Consider the following 24,068-nt stretch of genomic DNA (forward strand, 5'->3'; position numbering starts at 1 on the left):
ATAAGTAAGAAAGTCTGGAAGGATGCCATCAATGCCAGGAGCTTTACCTGTTTTAGTTAGTTTGATTGCAGCATCAATTTCATATATATGTAGGACATGATCTCTTGGATCTCTTTTTTTGGTGACTATGAGAATTTTGGGTTTAGCTTTTGTGCTAATATTTTTGCAATATCATTAGGGTTTACTTTTCCTTTAGTCCTGTTTGGAGTGATGGTGCCTCCCATTTGACAAAACAGTGACCAAGCCTTGCAACTTGATCTGGGTGAGGGTGTTCATTTCTTCATCAGCGAGCTCTTCTACCATCATCCAAGGATCTTAAGAGGGCAGAAGTAATGTCCAGATGGTTCTGTTGTTCATACTCTGTCAAAAGAATAATATTTTCGGTTGATCTGCAGATGGAAGAAATGTAGGTAGTGACTTGTAAGGCATGCAGAATGGACTTACGGTATACGCTAAGAGAGAGGCCTCCTACTTCTTTGCAAAAATATATCACAAAAATTAGGTATTATACACATGCTTAAATCATGTGTATAATACCTCATTTTACAAAAAAAAAAAAAAGGGCATTCTCTATTACAAGAGATGAAATAACACTAAAAGAAATACATTCTCTTATTGAACTACTGTGAGCAATGGATATTCTAACAAAATTATACAAAAAATGCTATTTTCTACTCCTGCTCCACAACAAATTCCTGGCATTCACTACAGAGCCTTGGTTTCCAACCCTTATGTTAGCTGACCTTCTCTCAAAATCGCCAATCTCCTGAAATCTCATGACATAAGAGTGGCTTTCAAGTTGTGACTATATGAACTCTATTACATTCACCTAAGGACCACAACCCTTTCAACAAACAGCCTGGAGTTTACAATATTCCATGTTCTTCTTTTGCCCTTGCTTATATAGAGCAAACATCTAATTTGGATATTAGACAAAAAGAGAGATGTTAATAACAACAGCAAAGACAGTTCAGGACTAGCTTTCCACTTCTCTCACACTTACCACAATATTGAATGGGACAAGAGCTCCACGCTTTACATAGAAGACAACTTCAGTGCCTGAAACATCAAAGAGTCTACAATGGTTATCCACTCACAATGCCACTCACACTCAACAGAAAACAGGGAATGATTTTATGTGATATCTGGAAGTCGCTTATTAGATCTTTTCACATGTCAGGCTACCTTTTCTACTAACTATCATGCATAGCTACCGAACAATGACTAACCCATGCCAGCTTCCATGCATTTCTGCTTTTTACTTTTGTGTAATGATTCTACATGTTCAATGATAGTTATGTAATGGTTCACATTTATCCTTTATTGTATTCTTTTGTTCATCCTAAGAAGCAACTAGCATATGTGGCAAAACTAGTCAGTTTAGCTATCTGTATTATCATGACCTATTAAAATCAGTGTCAGTTATCTTTTGTTGAACTCATGTTTTGGTCAAAAAATCTACATACTCATCAAAAAGCAGTATTAAATGAATTACATGGGAGGTAATGGCATTGCCAGCTTGCCTGGTTGGCTGAGTGGTTAGCGTACCCACTCTCCAACCAAGCTGCGAGTTCAAATCCCACTGTGGTCATGGATGTTTGTAATTGTCTTTATTATTATTATTATTATTACGTGACACCTCCAGGGAGTCCAAAGACTCATCGAGGGAGGGCATCTACTATACAACTCTCCACCAACTACACCAATGCCATCTACCACAACCACCATTAGTATTTCCACAGACAATCACAAACATCTATGCCCACCGCAGGATTCGAACCCACAGCCTTTTGGCTGGAGAGCGGATACACTAACCACTCGGCCAACCAGACCAAGGTGGGAGATGAATGCCATAGCCCGGTGTGAGACTACCACCCCACTTACTGGAGGCCTGAAATAGCTTGAAAAAGTTCCATGTTTGGTCTCTAGAGCAGGGTTTCTGGATTATGTAAAAAAATAAATGAAAAGAAATATATATATAAAATTGATAAAAAATAGAAAAAAAAATCCCTCATGGTACAAAATGTACTATAGGTTTACAAATAACCTTTTGTGAATGGGAGCAACATTAAAAAAAAAAAAAAATGGTTGGCTGTTTCCTATTCATGACAAATATTTACCTAATGTTGCAGTTTGTTCCATATAAATTTCAAAAAGGTTGAGGTTACATAAGTATTGTTTAGTTTCTGTATATCAATAAACACTACGTGCATCAGAGGTTTGACACATGATTAAAACTAAAAAAGAAAACTTTTTTAAAAATAAATAATCAGATAAAAGTTTACTTAATAAGAATAGCTGCCAATAACTTTAATCCAGCTGTAGCTAATCTCCAATTCTTTAATCGTAGAAGATGTTCAGAAGAACGCAGTACTGATTCCATTCCTGAAGAAAAAATGACAGATAGCAATGGCATTGACTGAAGACTACTTGGTATGAAATGGAAGCAAATTGGATTACATATTTAATAGAACACTGTAATAAGCCTGGAATATTACAGTGTTTTTATATTACAGTATATTATATAACAGTAATATTACAGTATATTATAAAAATGATATTTTGAGTTTACCAGAGGAGCGAGTCAGTTTGACATCAAGAAAAGGCAAGGAATTATCCATTTCAATTATCCGACTCGCTCTTCTGGTAAACTCAAAATATCGATATATAGAAAGCCCACACATACCAACAGATATCTGCACAGTCAGTCCCATCATTTCCCTCCTCATAAGCTTGGAATAATTTCCACATTGGGATACAGAGCCCGTTCTCTTCTTGATGACCCAAATGAACTTCTTACAGAAATAAACCATCTGAAAACTTCTTTCGAAGTTAATGGATATTCCAAGAAAATCATTGAAAAATTCCTTCTTAATCCTTCTAGATATCACTCGGAAGAAACAAATAGATTCAAAGGCAATATATCTATTCCTTACATAAGTACTGTTTCACATAAATTAGCAAAAGTTCTAAGAAAATACAATATCAGAACATTGTTCACTCCACTTCCAAAAATCAGTTTCTTAATTAGCCACCCAAAACCTTGTCATCATCAACTCAAATACCCTGGTGTATATAAAATATTGTGTGATTGTGATATTCCTTATTTTGGGCAGACAGACAAATCTGTCAAATTGCATATGGAAGAACACATGAGGGATATTACTTACAAGAGACAGTGAGGGAGTGCATTATCAAGTCATATCCTTTTCTCGGCTAATCCTAATGATAAAAACCAAAGTCACAAAGTCTGCTGGAAAAATCTACTAACATCTTCTGTTGCAGTGACGAACTAGAGAGAAAAATCGTGGAATCTAGAGAAATCATCTTCAATCCTGTTCATCTAAATAACAACTTGAGCTACAACCCCCCAGATAGTTATTCAGCTCTAATCATGTACTGGCGTTCACGTGACGCTGCAAGCACGCACTCTCCCAACAATCCAACAAACGAAAGAACAGCTTCAAATACAACTACAACGTTTTCATGCTAATTATGTATAGAGACTGTCTATGTTGTTCATAGTCTTTTAACCTTTAATGTTTAGTGTTTTTTCTTTCTTTTATAATGTCACCTGAAGAAGGCTGTTACAGGCCGAAACTAGTAGTGTTTTTATATTAAAACCTTTTTACTTAAATCTCGGTTCTAGTCATTCAATTTTTCATAAAACTATGTATGTTAACCAAGTTAATGATCATTCTGTCATATATGTGTGTGTGTGTGTGTGAAATGTTTTTTATAAAAAAAACTTCTAAATAACTTTTCACATCTTTATCTTATCCAGAGTTTCTTAATCAAAGTAAAAGCAACTTGTATAGGTAAAGTTGATAAGGCTCTGTATTACTAAAACCTTAGTATTTCAGGGTCTAGCTACTCACTGAAGAGACCTCAAAAAAGGTTAAAACCGGTCTGGGTAGTGACCCCCAAACCCATAATGTATAACAGTATACATCTCTTAGTGAGATGTGTTTTACATTATGGGAAATACTAAGAATAGGGATCAGATCTTTACCCACCTTTACAACGAGTTGCCCTGGTGTTGCACTACCTTTAGACTTGAACTATGTTCAGGTGCAAACTTAACTGTTTTGCTTACTTGGGAGAAGGAGTAAAAAAACTAAGTTTATAAAATTACTTGGTATCCTTAATATATATATATATATATATGGGTGGTCTGAAAAGTTCTCAGCCTCGACCATAGATGGCAACACTATCAGCAAGATTTTTTTTTTCTAAGTTGGTATATCTGTCATAAGAATCCATGTGAAATCGCAAGTCATTCTATCAAGTAGTTTTGTTTTATACAGCTGTCTGAAGCAAAAGTGTCTGTATCCCTTGAAATGGATAAAACTGAGTATCATGCAGTTATAAAATTCGTTGCAAAAGAAGGTTTAACGGCAAAAGAAATTCATTCGAAGTTCATCAAAGTTTATGGGTACTCTTCTCCTTCATTTTCAACAATTAAGAAATGGGCTGCCAAGTTTAAATGTGGCCGTACCAGCCTTGAACATGGTTCACATGAAGTACGTCCAAAAAGTGTAACAACACCAGAAATCATTGATCAAGTGCATGCCATGGTACTGGATGACCAGCGAGTCAAAGTGCATGAAATTGCTGAGACTATAGGCATTTCAAAAGAACGTGTAGGATATATTTTGCATGAAGAATTGCAAATGAAAAAGCTTTGTGCAAGATGGGTGCTGTACTTGCTCACAGCAGATCAAAAACGCACTTGCACGAAAATCTCTGACCGGTGCTTGGAGGATTTTTAACAATAATAAAATTGATTTTGTGTGTCAATTTATTACTATGGATGAGACTTTGATTCACCATTACACACCAGAATCCAAACAGCAGTCAAAACAGTGGACAGAAGCCGGTTGTTCAGTGCCAAAGAAGACAAAGTCAATTCGTGTTTTGGGATGCTAAAGGCATTTTGTTTATTAATTATCTTGAAAAGGGTAAAACAATAACCAAGGAATATTATTCCGATCTTTTAACCAGACTTGATGCAAAATTCGTGAGAAAAGACCTGGTTTGCAGAAGAAAATCATCTTTCATCAGGACAATGCGCCTGCCCACAAAGGTGTTTTGGCAATGGGAAAATTAAGGGATCTGCACTCTGAATAGTTGCAACATCCACCCTATTCCCCAGATTTGGCTCCTTCTGACTTCTATCTCTTCCCAAAACTAAAACTCTTCCTCGCTGGTCAGTGTTTTTCTTCGAATCAAGAGGTGATTGCAGCTGTAGAGGGGTATTTTTCAAATCTTACTGAGAACCACTACAGGGATGGGATAATGGCACAGGATCATCGCAACAATAAATGTATTAGTCTTAAGGGAGATTATGTTGAAAAATAAAAATAATTTTGAAATTATAAATTCGTTTTTTTTCATTGTTAGGCACAAAACTTTTCAGACCACCTTCATATATATATATCTTTGTTGGCTGGGAGGTTAGTGTATCCAGTCTCCAACCAACAGGTTGTAAGTACAAATCTTACTGTGGGAATGGATGTTTGTGATTGTCTTTAGGTTGGAGATGAATTTCATCACCCAGTGTGAGATCACTGCTCTGCTTACTAGAGGTGAAATGGCTTGATGAGATTCCATGTTTAGTCTCTAGAGCAAGGTTTCCAACACCAATCAAATAATATAATATATTTAGTTCAATCCTTTATCCAAGTGTAAGCAAACAAAGTTTGCGCCTGAAGTATCTTCAGGACTGAGAGGCAACTCGTGGTAAAGGTGGACCAAGCTCTCATCACTCCTTGTCTTAGTATCTCCCATAATGTAAAGCACATCTCCTTGCAGACATGTATAATGCATTAAGGGAAGGGCCACTACCCAGACTGGTTTTGACCTTTATTGAGGTCTCGTCGGTGGGAGCCAGACCCAGAGGTGGTTATACTAAGGTGGGAGCAATGGAGAAGTTATATTTACCTATACGAGTTGCCAAAAGGTGTCTCACCTTATTATTAAATTACTCTGGATTTAGAAAAAGATGTAAAAGTGGAAACACCTTTACCATGAGTTGCCTCAGTCCTGAAGATACTTCAGGTGCAAAATTTGTTTGCTTACACTTGGATAAAGGATTAAACTTAGATAAAGGACTAAATATATTATAGTCTAACCAAGTGGGAAAAAAAAAAACTTCCAACATCTTCCTCTAAATCCAGAGTAATTTAATAATAAGGTGAGACACCTTTTGGCAACTTGTATAGGTAAATATGACTTCTCCCACCTTAGTATCACCACCTCTAGGTCTGGCTCCCACTGATGAGACCTCAATAAAGATCGAAACCGGTCTGGGTAGTGGCCCTTCCCTTAACGCATTCCCATTATACATGTACGCAAGGAGATGTGCTTTGTATTATAGGAGATACTAAGACAAGGAGTGATGAGAGCTTGGTCCACCTTTACCACAAATTGCCTTAGTCCTGAAGAAACTTCAGGTGCAAATTGTGTTTGCCTACACTTGTATAAAGGATTAAACAAAATATATTATAATCTAACCAAGTGGGAAAAAAAACTTCCACCAATCAAATAATGAAAAATTAATAAATGAAAAATACGAAAAAAACAACAACTAAATATCTTATGACTGAAATAATAACCTTTCTACTCCCCATTACTGTTTTTCCCATATACAACTGTTTGACACCTATCTGAAAGCCAGTTACCAATCCAGTCCACTAGCATGATATTCAGACCCCTTTGTCGCAACTTAAATACATAATTTACAACTGAAACTTTCAAATCGGATAAAACTAGCCTGGTTTTTTGACTGTTTTCTTTCTGTTCCATATGAATTGATTCAAATAGTACCCACCATTCTATCTTTGCTTCTCTTGTTATCTGTTTACTTACTTCATTTGGCATATTCATTAAAAAATGCAGCTAAATTGTAGAAATTAAAGGTGGAAACTCAAAGTTAAGTAGAAATAATTTTAATCAATGTAAAATGTTTGCCAAAGTATCAAAGCCATTTTCAGTATGTTAACAATAGATCACAAAATAAAATGCAATAAAATAATTAATTGAAAAAAATTCCACTACAGTGTAAGAAAGACAGTCAGCAAATTTCTAATTTAATAAATATTAATATAATAAGATAATAATCAGGAATTTACAGAAGATTTATACAATAATATTTCACATAAAGGGGACAACCAAAAGCCATCAGATCTGTTTAAATTTGTGCAGTGAAGTAAGCCCTTGAAGCTTAATTTTCTTCCCAATAACCCTATGTTTAGTTGAGATGGCATGTTATGGTAGACCAAACTGCTCCAGTTTACCAAACTGTCTGAAGTAAGACAAACCACAGGAACAAGAGATCTGGTAGATACCTGGAGAGCTGTGTGGAGGAAGCTTGTCTTCAGGGTGAAGAAAGGAAGGTAGAAACCTTCCTGACAGGACAAATGGACACCAGAATGTTAAGAGGTCTTAGAACTTTAGCAATATGTTCAGAATTCCTTTAATATATCGAAGTGGAATCAAAGAGATATCTTCCAGAATTTATATATATATATATATTTGATCCATACATGAAATGCCACAAGACCTATAGCATGGCCATGAGGAATAGAAGAGAAGAGAGGAGGAGGAGTTCACATTTTGCTTGAACAGCCGAGTGTTTTAATCGTTGGGGAAGACAGTGGGGAGAGACTGTTCCACAGGACAAAAGTACATGGAATGAAGAAGAGGCAGTGAAATTGTTTCGGTGAGTTTCTAGATGGACTGTAAAAGGATGTTGGTTAGTAGTGGCTTTGGTTTTAATGATTTTGGATGAGATTGGGGAAATAATAGTGGCCAATTCAGCAAAGCACTGTCCATGAAAGTATCTGTAGAAGAAGCAAGGCAGAAACAGAACATCTATTAGAGAGGGATTTGAAGTGGGTTTGAAGTCAGATTGCCCTCTTCTGGATAAAATCAAGCAATCTTAAAGAGAATTTTGGTTCACCATTTCAAATATGGCAATAATATTCCATGGCTGGGCAGCTTTGTATAGTTAGTAGCTGTGAAGGTGTGATGTAGTATCTTGTCTTGTCTTCAGTGTGAAGTAGTGTCTTAATGCCACCAAAACTGAGTTTTGGTGGCATTGAAGTTTACAAGGTTGTCCTTGCTCCACTGGCATATAGGTAGGAGATCTGAGTTCAGATCCCTGGTTATGGCACAATGTTCAAGTATTAGAGGATTCTAATACTTGAATATTGTTCAAGCTTGTTCAAGAATGAAAAGGAGGAACGTACTGTTGTCAGCAAAGCTATGGATAGGATTGGAAATCTGTGAGAGCAGAGTGAAAGAGTGAGTGAAACAACAGAACCCTGGGGTACTCCTGCATTGGTGAGAAAATCTGAATAGAGTAAGTCATCCACCATGTGACATGTAATGAGCGACCAGTGAGAAAGGCGGAGATCCAGTTGCAGAGTAAGGAACGTAGACCATACAAGGGTTGTTTGAAAAGTTTGGTAAAAAAATAAGTTAAACACATTTTTTTTGGAAAAAATCACCTTTATTTCTCAACATAGTCTCCATCGAGGTCTACACATTCGGTCCAGCGAGTTTCCAATTTTTTCATTCCATGTAGGATTTGTCAAATTGTGCAAAATAGTCAATGACAGCCTTGATGACATCCTCGTTCAAAGAAAATTTTTTCCCAATGAGTCAAATTTTTAAGTTTGGGAACAAGAAGAAGTCACACGGGACCGAGTCTGGAGAATACGGTGGATGTGGAACCAATTCATGCAATTTTGCATGAATTGGTTCCACAATTCATGCAAAATTGCACGAACTCAATTGTACGTGCAATTTTGCCATTGCGATGGCCAATGTGTGGGATGGTGCATTGTCTTGATGAAAGAGCACTTTTTTGTGCACCAATCATGGCCTTTTTTTCCTTCAGTTCTTCTTTTAAACAGTCCAATAATGCGCATAACAGACTCCTGTTATTGTCTTCCCCTTTTCCAAATAGTCTATCATGATAATTCCTTGGGAATCCCAAAAAACAGTGGTTATCACCTTCCAAGCTGACAAAACAGTCTTCACTTTTTTTGGTGCTCTTTCACTCAGCATTGTCCACTGTTTTGACTGCTGCTTGGACTCAGGTGTGTAGTGGTTGGATCCACATTTCATCTACATCACGAATCGATGCAAAAATCCTGCGAATTGTGATTAAACACTGCCAAACACTGCATTGAAATGTCTTTTCGCACAAACACTGCATTGAAATCTCTTTTGGCCATAAGGTGCCCTTATGGCCAAAAGAGCTATGTAATGTGGAGTTTGGGCAATTAAGGTGGATAGTGGGGTTGTTGAGGTTACTAGTTGGGGTTCATAGGAATCATGCTGAAGAGGAAGATATGTTGGCAGATCTCTCCTCAAACATAACATTGAAATTTTGAAGAACAATTTATTACTTGATAAATTTTAGATAAAAATTCATAGTGAATATGGGCCTTAAATGAAACAGGATTTAGAATCATCCTACTCTGTTGCAGTGATTAAGTATCCACTTTCACATAAGTGAATTCTCAACAATCTACGATGGAATAGAAAAGTGGCTTCTCTGCAACCCAATAAAACATTGAAATAGTCTGAATTTGATGTCTGCTTTAAGACTATATTCAACAAACATTATACCAAACATTGATGATTTGTCATTTGGTGCACCCAGAATAATCAAAGCCATGTTCAAGGCTTAGGCAGAGGATCCTGTTCAAGAAGTACATTACAGTCTCTCCAACAAAAGTCAGTGACATTGTGAATGAGGAATACAAAAGGCATAGGATTAATTTTAGAAGGGAATTTTACATAGGCACATGGAATGTTTCGGGTCTATAGATGGGTACTCTTTAGATTGTCTGTAAAGAGATGGATAGGTATAAAATTGACACCTGGAAATTATAGAGACCAGGTGGAATGGAGAAAATCGCTTCAAAAGACAGGAGAGTAAGCTAGTTATTTACTCAGGAGGTGACTCCAAGCATCATGGAGTAGCTATGATACTGAAGGCTCATCCTACCAATGTATCAATCATGGTAGTTTATGCACCCCACATGGATAGGCCTGATAAAGAGAGGGAGGAATTCTATGAAAACTTACAGCCTGTTTTGGACTTCTACCAAGGAGAGACATACTTTACATCTTAGGAGACTTAAATGAAAAAGTGGGGAAGAGTATGAGAGTTAGGCCGGAGTGTAGCATGTTTGGTCTGGGTGAACATAACACCCCATGGTGAAAGATTGTTGGAATTTGCCCATGCTAACAGATTAGTTATTACCAATACCTGTTTCCAAAAACACCCATGACATTGATGGGTCAAGGCACCAGACTGATTATATCCTGGCTCTCCAGCAATGGAGGAAAAACATCTCTGATGTGCATACTTATCCTGGAGAATATTATGGTACAGACCATCAGCTAGTAAGAGCCAAAGTAAGACTAAGGCTCTGAAAACGTCCAAGTCAGGCACATCCCACTAGACTCGATATTAGAGTAATTCCTAGTGAATTCATAGAAGAAACATCAACTAAGTTGTTTTTGGAGACCAATGAGGAGAACTCACCAGAAATGCTTTGGGAAGGAGTCAAAGTGATAATACAGGATACAGCCAAGAAGTATCTCGGCCCAATAAGTAGACCAAGAGACCCTTGGATATCAGATTCAAAATGGAAACTAATCAAAAGAAGACGGTTGGAAAAACAAAGATTCACAGGGACTGAAGGAGGCACCTCTTCCACTTAGGCATGATGTTGAAAGAGCAGTTAAGAAGCTTAACAGCAATAAGACCCCAGGTGTAGATGGAATCCTAGCAGATGAATTAAGGCCACAGGGGATGGAAGGATAAGAGTGTTTCATAGATTGATTACAAGGATATGGGAGACAGGGTGGCCTAGAGACTGGAACAAGTCGGTTTTCATACACTACATAGGAATGGAGATATGAAGGATTGCAAGAACTGAAGATCATGCTAAATATGATTAAGGCAGAGATGCCCAAGGAAAAAGCTGGTTTTAGGAAAGGTAAGGGGACCAGAGATCAGATCCTTTGCCTTAAGACAAATATAAGAAAAATGTAAAGAATTTAGACTCGCTCTGGTAATGTGTTTCTTAGATTGCTCTAAAGTTTTTGACTGTGTCCAGCATATGAAATTCTAGGAAATAATGAAAAGAATTGGATTTTCCCTCAACATACTCAGGTGGACTTGTACAGCCAACTTGTACAGGGAGAAAAAAGTCACAATAAGAACAGGTTGGATTAACTGACTGGCATCAGGATGGAAAAGACAGTTAGGTAAGGATACCTACTTTCTCCTTGCTGAGGACATCATGTGTGAAGCACTAGATGAGCTAAAGACAGGAATTAGGATAGGTGGTAAATTTATTAGTAATCTGAGGTATGCTGATGATACTGTACTCCTGTGTAAAGACAAGGAAGAACTAGGAGAAATTCTTGATAAAGTTAATTCTGATCAGTAATAACAGAGGGCTTCAACTAAATCCTAGTAAGACAAAGATTATGGTTTTCAAAGGAAATACAAATGGGGAAGCTCTTGAGAAACAATTGTACCTTAATGAAGAAAGAATTGAGAAAGTCTGCAAGTTTGAGTACTTGGGATCCATTATTAATCTGAAGAATTCCTGTTCAGAAGACATCAGAAGAAGATTAGGAATGGCTAAAGCAACAGTCAGAGACTTATCTAAAATCTGGAATGATGGACCCCTATCTCCATGGGAACAAAGTTGAGGATTTTAGATGCAGTTGTTTTTCCAACAGCGACTTATGGATGTGAGACTTGGAACCTAAAGAAGTCATATTAGAAAAGGATAGCTGCTTTTGACATGTGGTGTTGTTACAGAAGGCTGTTTAGGATATCATATATGAAAGCCATAGAAATGAATAGGTATTAGAAAAGATCAGTAGAACTTCAAGGCTCCTTAAGGATACTGACATAAGAAAGTTAAAATATTTTGGACACATTGCATGGATGGAAGGAGGACTTCTTAGAACACTAATAGAAGATAAAGTTCCTAGAAAAAGAGGAACAGGCAGACCATTAATAAGATGGATGGATGGATGGATTGTGTGTGTGTGTGTGTGTGTGTGTGTGTGTAGTGATGATCTTCAAAAAGTTAAAGCCTGCAGAAAAGCATACAACAGGACTACATGGTGAGGACTAGTGTGGCACATCACCAAGCATCAGATTAACCATACAGCATCTGTGGATGTCCAGTGAACAAATGAGAGCAAGCTCATATTTCTCAGTAATATTTTGTATTTAGTGAGGGAACATTTTTATTAAACTGATTTATTTCTAGAATTTGTTATGCTACTTTATTATTTGTGATATAATATATGTTTTATTGATTACAATATGGGGGATGCTAAAGGGTCAAAGCTATATAACTGAGAGGAGACCTCCACATAGCCTTTAAAGGAATGCGGAGAACTGATCAGGGCTTCTGACCTAATGTCCAATCCTCACCTTCTCGTGGTGCACCCTGTTGGGTATCTACCTGGATACTGAACGAACGAGGATGGGCTGGCAATTTGGGATTTAGACGACCAAATTATATTCTTATTGGCTTAAACCAAAATACAAAATGATGGTACAACATGACAAAATTTCATGCCGGCTGGGGTCATCCGGTTAAACAAGGCCCACATTGTTTTTGCCAGGGAACCAGGGCAAACAGCAAAAAGTCAGCTACTGGAACAAATCTGAAAACACATCCCAACTCAACATCACCAGAGTTAAAATCGGTACTATCAACATAAGAAGCTTGAATGGCAAAGAAATGGAGAGCTGAGGAATTAGATAAGTACCAGATTGACAAAACAAAAAAGACAAAAACTGGGGAGATCTTTCTGAACAATAAATACAAATGTTATATTCAGGCAATGACAATCAAGGAAAAGAAAGAGTAGCCGTAGTATTCAACACTAAATTCATTGGCTAATCTTCTTGAATGGCAGGCAGTCTCAAGTATAGTGATGTGGGCAAATATCAGAATGGAGAACTGGACAATGAGACTTATTTGTACCTATAGTCCCACAGAAGGTTCTACTAACGTAGAAGTGGAGGAATTTTTTGAGACTTTAGAGAAAGCAACTGAAACAATGGAAAAGGAAAAGTTGGTTCTAGTTGGGGATCTAACTAGCAGAGTAGGAAATGATTGTCAGACATACAAAAATATTTTGGGAAAATTTGGAGAAAACAGCAAAGCTAATCATAATGGCAAATACTTGTAGTATTTCTGCTCAGGACATGGACTGGTTATTACTAACACCATTTTCCAACATAAAAATGTGCACAAATTCACTTGGAGAGAAGAGGCAAGGAATAAGAAAAGTCTCATTGACCATGTTATTGTTGATAGTGATGTTTTCTCCCTGGTGCAGAACACCAGAGTGTACAGAGGATTTGAAATTAGAAGTGATCACTATTTAGTCTGGAACAGGATAAAATTGAATTTTATACTAAAAAGAATAACATGTAAGAAAGTTTTAAAGCAAATAAGTTGAGCAGCTCTCAGGTGTGAACTGTAGACTAAAATACACAAAGATTATTGAAGAAAAAATGAAAGACTTTGAGAACAGGAACCAAACCTTGGAGATTCAGTGGCAAGCCTTGAAGAAAACCCTGATCGATACAGCCAGAGAGGCATGTAGTGAGGTTGTCTGCAAGGACAGAAAAATCAGAACTCCATGGTGGACACAGGAAGTTAAAGAGGCAGTGATGGAAATGAAGAAAGCATATCAAAAGATCTTGATAAATAAGTCAGCTTGTGTTCTTAGAGAATACAGAGACAAATGTAAGAAAGCTAAACACTGTATAAAACTGTCTAAACAAAAGTCATGGGAGGACTTTGGGAAGAACATAGAAAATAAATATCAAGAAGATGGCAAAATATTCTGGAGGTTGTTGAAGAAGCTTAGAAGTGGAGGAAAGAGTGCTGTAAAAGGACTAAAATGAGATGATAAAGTTCATTGAAAACAGGAGAAAAAGATATCCTTGAAGTATGGAGTAATTACTTCGAAAAATTGTTAAATGAAACAAGCAGTAATAGCACAGTGGTAAAACACACTCAACAACAAGCATACAGGCAGGAATACATATCCATACTTGAAGTAGAAAAAGCTATCGAAGGCTTGAAATGTGGAAAAGCAGCAGGAGTAGATGATATTCGACCAGAAATGCTCAAGTATGGTGGTATAAAAAGTCTTACAGTGGCTGCACTGCATAGTTCAGAACTCCTGGACAGAGAGAGAGACGAATTCCCAATGAGTGGAGTAGAGCTCTCATAGTACCCATATATAAAAAGGGAAATAAAACTGAATGTGAGAATTACAGAGGTATTTCCCTACTGGGTGTTCCTGGTAAGATTTATGCAAGTATACTTGAGAAACGGCTGAGAAGAATTGTTGAAGAAAAGCTTGGTGAAGAAGAATAAGCTGGATTCAGTAATAATTGGATTCAGGCCAAATAGAGACTGTCAGGATCAGATCTTTGCTTTATGACAAATAGTTGGAAAATCATGGGAATATAACAAAGTTCTGTATTTAAGTTTTGTCGATCTGGAAAAGGCATATGACAAACTGCCAAGAGCTAATCAATACGCTACAGTTATATGGTGTCAATGCAGCATTATATCAAGCAATACTTACTCTTTATTGAGTCAGCAGTTAGAATTGAAGGAAGAACGGGAAGATGGTTTAATGTTAAATCTGGTGTCAGACAAGGATGTACATTATCCCCTCTGTTATTCATTATCTATATGGATCACATTATGAAAGAAAGTGGTATTAAACCTGATATCAAAATTGGAGATGTTAATGTATGCTCTTTGTTTTATGCGCATGATGTTATACTTCTAAATAAATCTGATACAAGTCTGCAAGATTCCCTGATTAAAATGAATAACTGTTGTAATAGATATGGTATGAAGGTCAGCAATAAAAAGACAAAGACAATGAAAATAGGCAGAATCATTGAAAATGTCAACTGCGTTGTGAATGGAGAACCTGTGGAACAAGTAAAATATTTCAGCTACTTAGGCACGATTTTTACTGAAGATGGTAAATTAAATATGGAAATAGACAATAGAATCAACAAAGCTATGGTATGGTAGGAAGTCAATAGAATAAATTGATATGGAATTAGAGAGAAATTAGTCGGAACACTAAATTAGCTGTATACAAGACAGTGTTCAAACCAATTGTAACTTATGGATCTGAGAGCTGGGTCAGAAGTAAAACACTTGACCAAAGACTAGAGACCACAGATATGAGAGTCCTGAGAAAGATTAGAGGCATGAACAATGACATCAATGGCAATATCACATTAAAAACGAGGATACTAGGAAAGAACTTGACATTGTCAGCAACCAGGAATGTGTTAGCAGAGCTAATCTCAGGTGGTATGGTCACATAAATAGAATGGGCGAGGAAACATTAGCAAAGGAAGTGTTCTCTGCCAGGTTGGCAGGAAAACGACCCAGAGGAAGACCAAGAAATAGGTGGATTGATATGGTATAAAGTGTCTTAGACGATAGAAATATAAAATCTGATAACGTTGAAGTTTTGACAAGTAACAGGCTGATTTGGAGGAAAATTGTAGATAGGAAGTTAGTAATGATGTAAATTTTTCCTGTAGTACTATCATATTCTGTACACCCCTTGAGGGTACATGGCAGGAATTTGATGATGATGATGATGATTAATCAATATTTTGTATGTAATTGTTTATTGCTATAATTTACTTTCTGATAATTTTGTATGTAAATTTTTATGAAAGAGAATATTTTTATGTAGGATTCTTGCAGTCTCAAAAAAGTTTCTTAAACGTTTTTTTTTTTTTTTTTTTTTTTTAGGCTGTATAAAACATTCCTAACTGCATGTATCCATTTGTATTTTGGTCTTTCTCTTATTTTCTAATGTTTTCTCTTCCATTCTGTGTATGTGATCATGCCACTTTAAATTAGCATTGCTCACACATTCTCAAATGATAATTATAATGTTGAGTTCTATTTTTCATATCTTCAGTTTTATCCATGTATATAAAGTGATTCATCATACCGGCCATTATTAATTTTTTATCTATTTCCATATTTAATTTTCATCATCACTAAAATTTTGTCTGAGTAGTTGAGCTGTGTAAATTTGTCATAGCAGTTTAAGTTCTTGAAGACAACAGATTTAAGAGGATAATGTAAAGTATAAAGTAAAGTACTAAACAGCTTAATCTCTCCTGTTTAAATGTCAGATTTAGCATCACTTTTATTAATATCCTATCTATAATTATAGTGGAAATAGCTTATAGCACTACCACACACCTAATTTAACAACAAACGATATTTGGTGTTAGATTATCTTTGGAAAAGAAAGACATGAATGGATTTAGAAGTGAACACAGAGTTGGAGAAAGTTAAACTTGACAAGAAATTATGTTCTAGTTTTATCCTTTAATTAAATGTAAGCAAGCAAAGTTTGCACAGGAAGTCTTTTCATAACTAGCTACTTATATATAGAAGCTATTGACATCACATCAGTTGAGTCAATATCTCATAATGCAAAATGCACTTCCTATTAGAAGTGGTGAAAGTTTATTTTTCACTAGGTTAGACTATAATAAATTTAGTTTAATCCTTTATCCCAGTGAGAGCAAACAAAGTTTGCACCTGAAAATATCTTCAGGACTGAATACAGTGTTGTACTACTTACCCAGGTAAGATAGTACAACACTGTATTCAGTCCTGAAGATATTTTCAGGTGCAAACTTTGTTTGCTCTCACTGGGATAAAGGATTAAACTGAATTTATATTAGAAGTGTTTTGCATCTGTATATTACTAAGCATTAAGAGAAGGTTTTCATTGGTTCATTATCCTTAGGTCACATTATCCTTCACAGCCACAAGCAATGGAGTTGCTTGTGGCTGTGAAGGTATGAGGTTCAGTGCAGTATTCTGAGTAGAGCTAATTTATCCCCATATTCTTACATATAGCACAAAAAGCATTCAGTAATATCTTAGCTCTACTCAGAATACTGCACTGAACCTCATACCTTCACAGCCACAAGCAACTCCATTGCCACACTAGCCTCAGTCCTATGCAGTAGCAGGCAAAAAAGTACCACACACCAAGTATCAGCTCTACACAGCAGCAGACAAGTTCACAATGCACAAAGTCTTACCACTTTGCCAGAGAACAGGATACCCTTCCCTCAGGTAGCTCCCAAACAAACATATAAAATGTAATCATTGGGAGCCAGACCCAGGAAGATATGTAGGTTGAATTAATGCAGAAGTCATGTATTTTTTATATACAAGTTGAGAAAAGGTTTATCATCTTATTATTAAAATACTCTGGATTAGAAATAGTTGTGGAAAGTTTTTTTCACTTAGTTACAAAATAAATTAAACCTGACAAGAACTGCACAAACTTTGTTTGCTTACACTTGGGTAAAGATTAAACAAGAATATAATTTCTCCTAGAAATTCAGGTTTGTCGTCCCTCAAAACAGGCAAACTGGTCAGAAGAACACAAGCAATATACAGACTTAAGACACTACGTATTCCATCCTATTCCATCTAGTTTGGTTTTGAATGGTTGAATAATAAAGTGTGGGTCTATGTATGAGCATGAATCAGGAAGGAAGGAACTACTATTTATTTAAAGTGTTTTATATATACAGGTCTTTGCTTTGCACAGTTCTGACATACATGAATTTCAATTACCACAGTTTAGTTAAATGACACCAGTCCTCCAACAGCACTTTGTTCAAATTTTAGTTACCATGGTTATTTCAACTATGAAAGAAGTCTGTTATCTTAGATTTTAGAACAGGCTATTGATGCTACAACTAGAGATCATGTAATTTCTTTAGCTGAGTTTTGGAAGAAATATGACATAAAGCATGCAACTGAAAACATTCAAACATCACAGCAGGAAGTGACAGCAAGTAATATGTGTGCAGTATGGCAGGAATTTTTACAGTGCTATGTAAATAATTTTGCAGGATTTGATTTGAACATAAATGGAGTTACAGATAATAGCTGACCATGGAAATGTTGACACTGCCACCATTTGAGAGACTCTAGATGTGCAGCCAAAGGAACTTAGCAAAGGCAAACTTATCAATATATGAAGGGGGGGGGGGGAGCTGATAAGTTCTGATAAACACTTAGAACAAAAATGAAAGAAAAAAGAAAGAAAGAAAGAACAAATTATTACAATTTGATGAAACATGGGGATTAAAGGGTTTTAAGATATGTTCTTTCTTCTAGTTATATCAGTTGCTTTAATATTATTTTTGTTCTAGGTGTTTATCAGAACTTCTCAGTCCCTCCCCCCCCCTCCCATATATGATGAAAGTGGCTACAAACAGGATGAAGATGTACCAGAGGAAGCAATGGTGGCAAAATACTTCACATTTAAAGGAATTTTATCTCAGAGATATTTCATGACACTGAAAAGGCAAAAGATAAAATATTGGAAGCTGATCGAAACTTGGAATGGAGAATGACAATTCGCCAAGGCATGGAAAAGATTCTCGCTCTGTATTGGAAGTTATACAATGAGAAGTAGGCAAGCACTGTTAAACTACTGTTGATAAGTTTTTTAAAAAGAAATAAAACACTAATTTTCAATGTTTCTAATATTTTAAATTACAGTGTTCTAAATACTCACCGTAAGCACTTTAAGGTTTAATGTAATAAATACAGCACAAAAATAATTAAACACACACTTAACCAATCCTATATTTCATCTCAATCACTGAGACATCATCAGGGAACAATATTAAAATGGCAAAAACACACAAAATTGCACAAAATTGGAAAAAAATGTTGTATAAAGATGTGGTGAAGAAGGGAAAGCTTAAAATCCTATGAGGGGGTGTCATCTATGAGTGCTGTTGGGTGGGAGACCTAAGAATTAAAGTTTCCCAAATCTTGGGAAGTTTAATACAATCACATTAAGATTAGGTTGGGTTTTTTTAAAATCTACTGCCAGTTCTAAAAAAAAGTCTTTCAAAACTCCATTTTTTATGGTGAAGCATAGTAGTTTTCTTCAATTTGATTTTGACCATACTTATGATGGCAGATGTATTTCTTATGTTCTTCTAGGCAGAACATAACCACCTGGAACAGAGAGAGATAAGGTAGAAGTTCCTTGGGAGAGCAGATGAGAGCAGCCAGCTTCAGATGAAGTGGTTTAAATACAGTGCAGAGATTGTAATTTTTTTTTCTTTAATTTTTCTAGCTATTTTATCTCAGGTGTCCCAGTTATAAGGAACAATGATAGCGTTACTATAGTCAACATGTTGAAAGGGATGTGAGGTGATGGAAGGAATAATTAATTAATTGTAAATTAAAGATACCAAGAAATTATATGCTTGGTTTAATCCTTTATCCAAATGTAGGCAAACAAGTTTTCACCTGAACTATTTGCAGGACTGGGGCTACTCGTATATAGCAGCTTATAACTTCACATCACTTAACATAGTATCCCATAATGCAAAGCACATATCCTCATGGGTATGCATAATGTTATGGATTATGGGAAGGGTCACTACCCAGACTGGTTTTGACCTTTACTGAGGTCTCGTCAGTGGGAGCCAGACCAAAAGGTGATACCAAGGTTGAAGTAATGCAGAAGTCATATTTTCATATATGAGTTGCCAAAAGATGTCACACCTTATTATTAAAATACTCTAGATTAGAGATAGCTGATGGAAGTTTTTCCACTTTATTCTATATACGAGTTTCCCCAGTCCTGAAAATAGTTCAGGTGCAAACTTGTTTGTCTACACTTGGTTAAAGGATTAAACCAAGTATATACGAGTTGTCCGAGTCCTGAAAATAGGTCAGGCGCAAACTTGTTTATCTACACTTGGATAAAGGATTAAACCAAGTATATATATAATTTCTTGGTATCTTTAATTTATAGTATAACCAAGTGGGTAAACTTCCAACAATTAATTTATTGACCTTTTTTGACATTACAGTCTTATTTTTTTCAACTTATTGTTTTGTGCAATTTTTTTTCCATTTTCCTATACATTTATTAATTGGCAGTAAGAGAGTTTTTGCTATTATGGCAAAAATGTTTAAAGTTTGCAGAACAATCATATTTTTTACCATTAAGATCACTTTGCATGATTTCAGCTTGCATGTTCAACAATTTTTACAGTCCTGCATTACCATGAAAAGCAAGGACTGTATGACCATGCCCGAAAGGTAATATAAAACCTGTGGCATATCAGTATCATGTATGCACAAGAAGGTAAGAAGATGCAAGGAGGAATCTGTTAAATTTTTTTGGACAGCTGAAGGTTAGTCTTTGGGGGAGACAAAGTGAGGAAGGCTGGACCATAAATTGGTGTTGACCAGTATCTGCTTTTGCTCTTAATGTTTTGGAGGAAAGTGGAGGAATGATAGTGGCCACTTTAGCAGAGCACTGTCCATGAAAGTATCTGCAGAATTCACATGATATGGAAACTATGAAAAAGAAAGAGATCCAAGTGGATATTTGGTAATGTATTGATGTAATGGAGTGGATTCTGTTTCCAATCTGGGAAAAATAGATCATCAATTAACCATACTGCCCTCTCCTGGATAGCATCAAGCAATCTTAGAGAGTATTTCAGACGCACCACTTCAGTTTGAGCCATAGTTGGGTAGATTTGAGATTTGTACAGAGTTAGCAGCTGTATATGTGAAATGTGGTGCTTTTAGTGGAAAAGCACCACTTTTTGAACTAAAGTCTACAAGGTTATCCTCATGCTATACGAGTGAAAGCACAGCAAGGAGATTACAGATTAGGTTATTGGTTTATCTTGAGGTTTCTAATACTTGGGCAATACCATTTGATAAACCTATTACTACAAGGTTTTTATTATTATTATTATTTGACACCTCCAGGGAGTCCAAGGACTCATCAAGGGAGGGCACCTGCTCTACAACTCCGTCTGCACCATTCAATCACCAACTGACCGCAACTACACCAACTCATCTACCACTGACCACCACCACTGGTATTTCCACAGACAATCACAAATATCCATGCCCACCGCAGGATTCGAACCCGCAGCCTTTTAGCTGGAGAGCATATACGCTATCCACTCAGCCAACCAGACCGGCAAATGAAAAAGAGGAATGTGAATATGAAGTCATGGATATGGATTTGAAGTCAGGGAAAGCAGGTTATTTATATACAAAAGAAGACAGGGGAGAAAGCAGAGGGCTCTGGGGTACTACTACATCGGTAGGAGAAATCTGAAGAGAGGAAGCTATCAACCATAATTCGCATTAAGCAATCAGTGAGAAAGCTGGTGATCCGGTTGCAGAAGGTGGAAGGCTGGCCATAGGATGGTAGTTTGCTAAGTAGGCCTCTGTGACAAACCTAATCAAATGGAAATATCAAGAGCAACCATGTGAGTTTCTTCAAAGTTTTCCATGTCTTGAGTCTAGAAGATCTGCAATGGATCAAGAGTGGTAGAATCCATATTACTGGTCACTTAGCTGGTGGGTCTCCAGTGGTGCAGAAGTTGGCTATTAAGGATTTTCTCCACAGTTTTTGAAAGAAGTGAAAGCTTAACATCTATAGTGAATATCTAATGAAAAACATAGAGGATATGGAAATAGGAATAAAGATCAATGGGAAATACATAAATAATATCAGATATGCTAATGATACTGTGTTCATATCTAATTCAAATACAGGATTGGAAGAAATGCTAACCAAGATAATCCAAAATGGAAAGGAGATGGAATAGAATTAAACCTTAAAAAGACCAAATACATGATAATAAATAAAGGAAGTACAATAAAAAGCAAACTAGAAGTGTTAGGTCATAACATACAATAAGTGGAAACATACAGTTACCTCGGCTGTATATTTACATAGACTGGGAAAAGAAAAGAAGAAATACACACCAGAATCCAAAAGGAAAAAGCAGCATTCTGGAATAATGGATACATCCTCAGAAATTATACTGACAGCAAATCAAAACTAAGAATAATCAAAACATACATGTGGTCAGTTCTAATGTGAAAATTGGATAAACGGACAATCAGAAGAATACAAGCAATCCAGTTGTAGTGCTATAGAAGAGTCCTCAAGAACTCACTGAGAGATAAAATAACAAATGTAGAGGTGCTATGAATGATGAACATGAAGAACCAACTAGTCAGAGACATCATGAATAGCAAGATGAGAATGGCAGGACATATAATGAGAGGGTCAGCTGGAGAATTGAGTAAAGTAATTTTAGAAGGAAAGATAGAGAGAACAAGGGAAAGGAGAAGAAAGATATGGATAGTCAATGTTCCAGAATGGACAAAATCTAAAGTATATGGCAACATCAAAAGAATGGCAGAAAATAGAGCAATGTGGAAATCCATAATTGCAAACCTTCAACCAAAGGTTTGCAATTATGGATTTCCACTGACGATACCACCTAAGAAGAAGAAAAAGAAGTGAGAGCAACTGGAGAATAGATTGTTAGCTGACTTTTGTTGCCTTTGTTTGGAATGAGCTGGACGTAGCCTGTTTATATGCAGTGGGGTAGATGCCAATTGAATAGGATAATTGGAGAAGTCAATATAGGACAGATTTTAATTGTAGAACATGGGTTTTTCACACATCAGGTGGGATTCCATCAGAACTGGATGCATTATTTGTGTCCAAGTTATTAAGGATTCTTCTATTTCTTTCTAGTGGAAGACTGAGGGAGAAGAACTTTGCCTTGGTCATCAGTACATGAATTGGAAGAGAACAACTATACCAATAAGTTAACCTTATCTTTGGGTGATGTTACTATAGTACCATCTGGATGTTAGAGCAGCAGAAACATGGATGGACAAAAGCTGCACCCAATGGCTTTGACAAGGGGACAGAAGGCTCGACTGAATTTGGATGGGAAGTAAGTTTGCAACATTTGGCCCTTTCAAAATCTGCTTCAGATTTATTGTTTTTTTTTTTTTTTTTAGATTTGTTGTGAGTTGCAACACAGGTGAAGTGTGCAGTTGTATTTTTGGTCTTGAGCAACTCGTGATATACTGAATTTTTTCCTGTACTGCATTCGCACACTTGTTTAAGAACCAAGACTTGGATAGTGGTTGGAATTTGAAGTGGAATGGGAGATGAAGACCTTCATTCCTGTTATAGAAAGTTTTTTTCACCTGGTTATAAATTAAGTTTAAAATGTCAAGAAATTATATTCTTGTTTCATCCAAGTGTAAGCAAATAAGGTTTGCATGTGAAGTTTCTTCATGACTGGGCTACTTGTATATAGAGGCTAATGATTTCACATTATTATTATTATTATTGTTGTTGTTGTTATTATTTTGGTAACCTCCATGGTGTCAACAGACTCATCATGAGAGACCCACTCAATCAGCAATGTGTTTATCATAATGAGCTTTAAAGTTATTTGATGTTATTTACACTATCTGCATTCACAATGCAGATAGTGTAAATAACACAATCTGCATTGTGTTATTTACACTATGTTGTTAGTGAGTGGAATGCACTCCAGCAATGCATTCCACTCACTAACAACTCTCCACATAAAAATACTCCTCGCATCCTTTTTCACCATATCTTTTATTATTATTATTATATTATTATTATTATTATTTACAGCATCTTCATGAAGTCCAGAGACTCATTGTGGGAAACCCAAATCAACCATTGTACACACAAATCCTATCATACCTCTCCTTGATTCCATTCACTGTCAGGGAACTTGCAACCAATTCTACAATCCATTCCACTCACTTACCACTCTCCACACAAAAATCTAGTCCAGCATTTCTACTCTATTATAATTTGTGAAATATTAGAATAGAGTAAACTGTATTTTTTCCATCTTTCTACATCTCATACAGTAAGATAAAGATGGTGCTAGATCTTTTATCTTTTGTGTTATGATAAGCCATTAAACTCTTAATAATATGTATTAACCAACGCATAAGTCTAAATGAACATCAGATGTCAGTTGATAAATTACTGCCTGTGTGGATACTGCTTCAGAGTGTATCCAAGGATCTTACATGTTTGTT

General features: G+C 36.2%; 1 protein-coding gene across 1 annotated transcript in view; it reads right to left on the reverse strand.

The window, feature by feature from the left end:
- Positions 1-2,281: 2,281 nt before the first annotated feature.
- Positions 2,282-24,068, reverse strand: part of LOC150105174 (meiosis inhibitor protein 1-like) — a 190,137-nt gene continuing 168,350 nt past the window's right edge. The window contains exon 7 of the mRNA XM_090395131.1: positions 2,282-2,385. Coding sequence (XP_090251257.1) covers positions 2,282-2,385 — 104 coding nt within the window. The remainder of the gene's footprint in view (positions 2,386-24,068) is intronic.

Source organism: Typopeltis vanoorti, chromosome 7 (genome assembly GCF_054136105.1).
Source record: "Typopeltis vanoorti isolate ZY-2024b chromosome 7, IOZ_Tvanoo_1.0, whole genome shotgun sequence".
In the NCBI taxonomy this organism is placed as follows: Eukaryota; Metazoa; Arthropoda; class Arachnida; order Uropygi; family Thelyphonidae; genus Typopeltis; species Typopeltis vanoorti.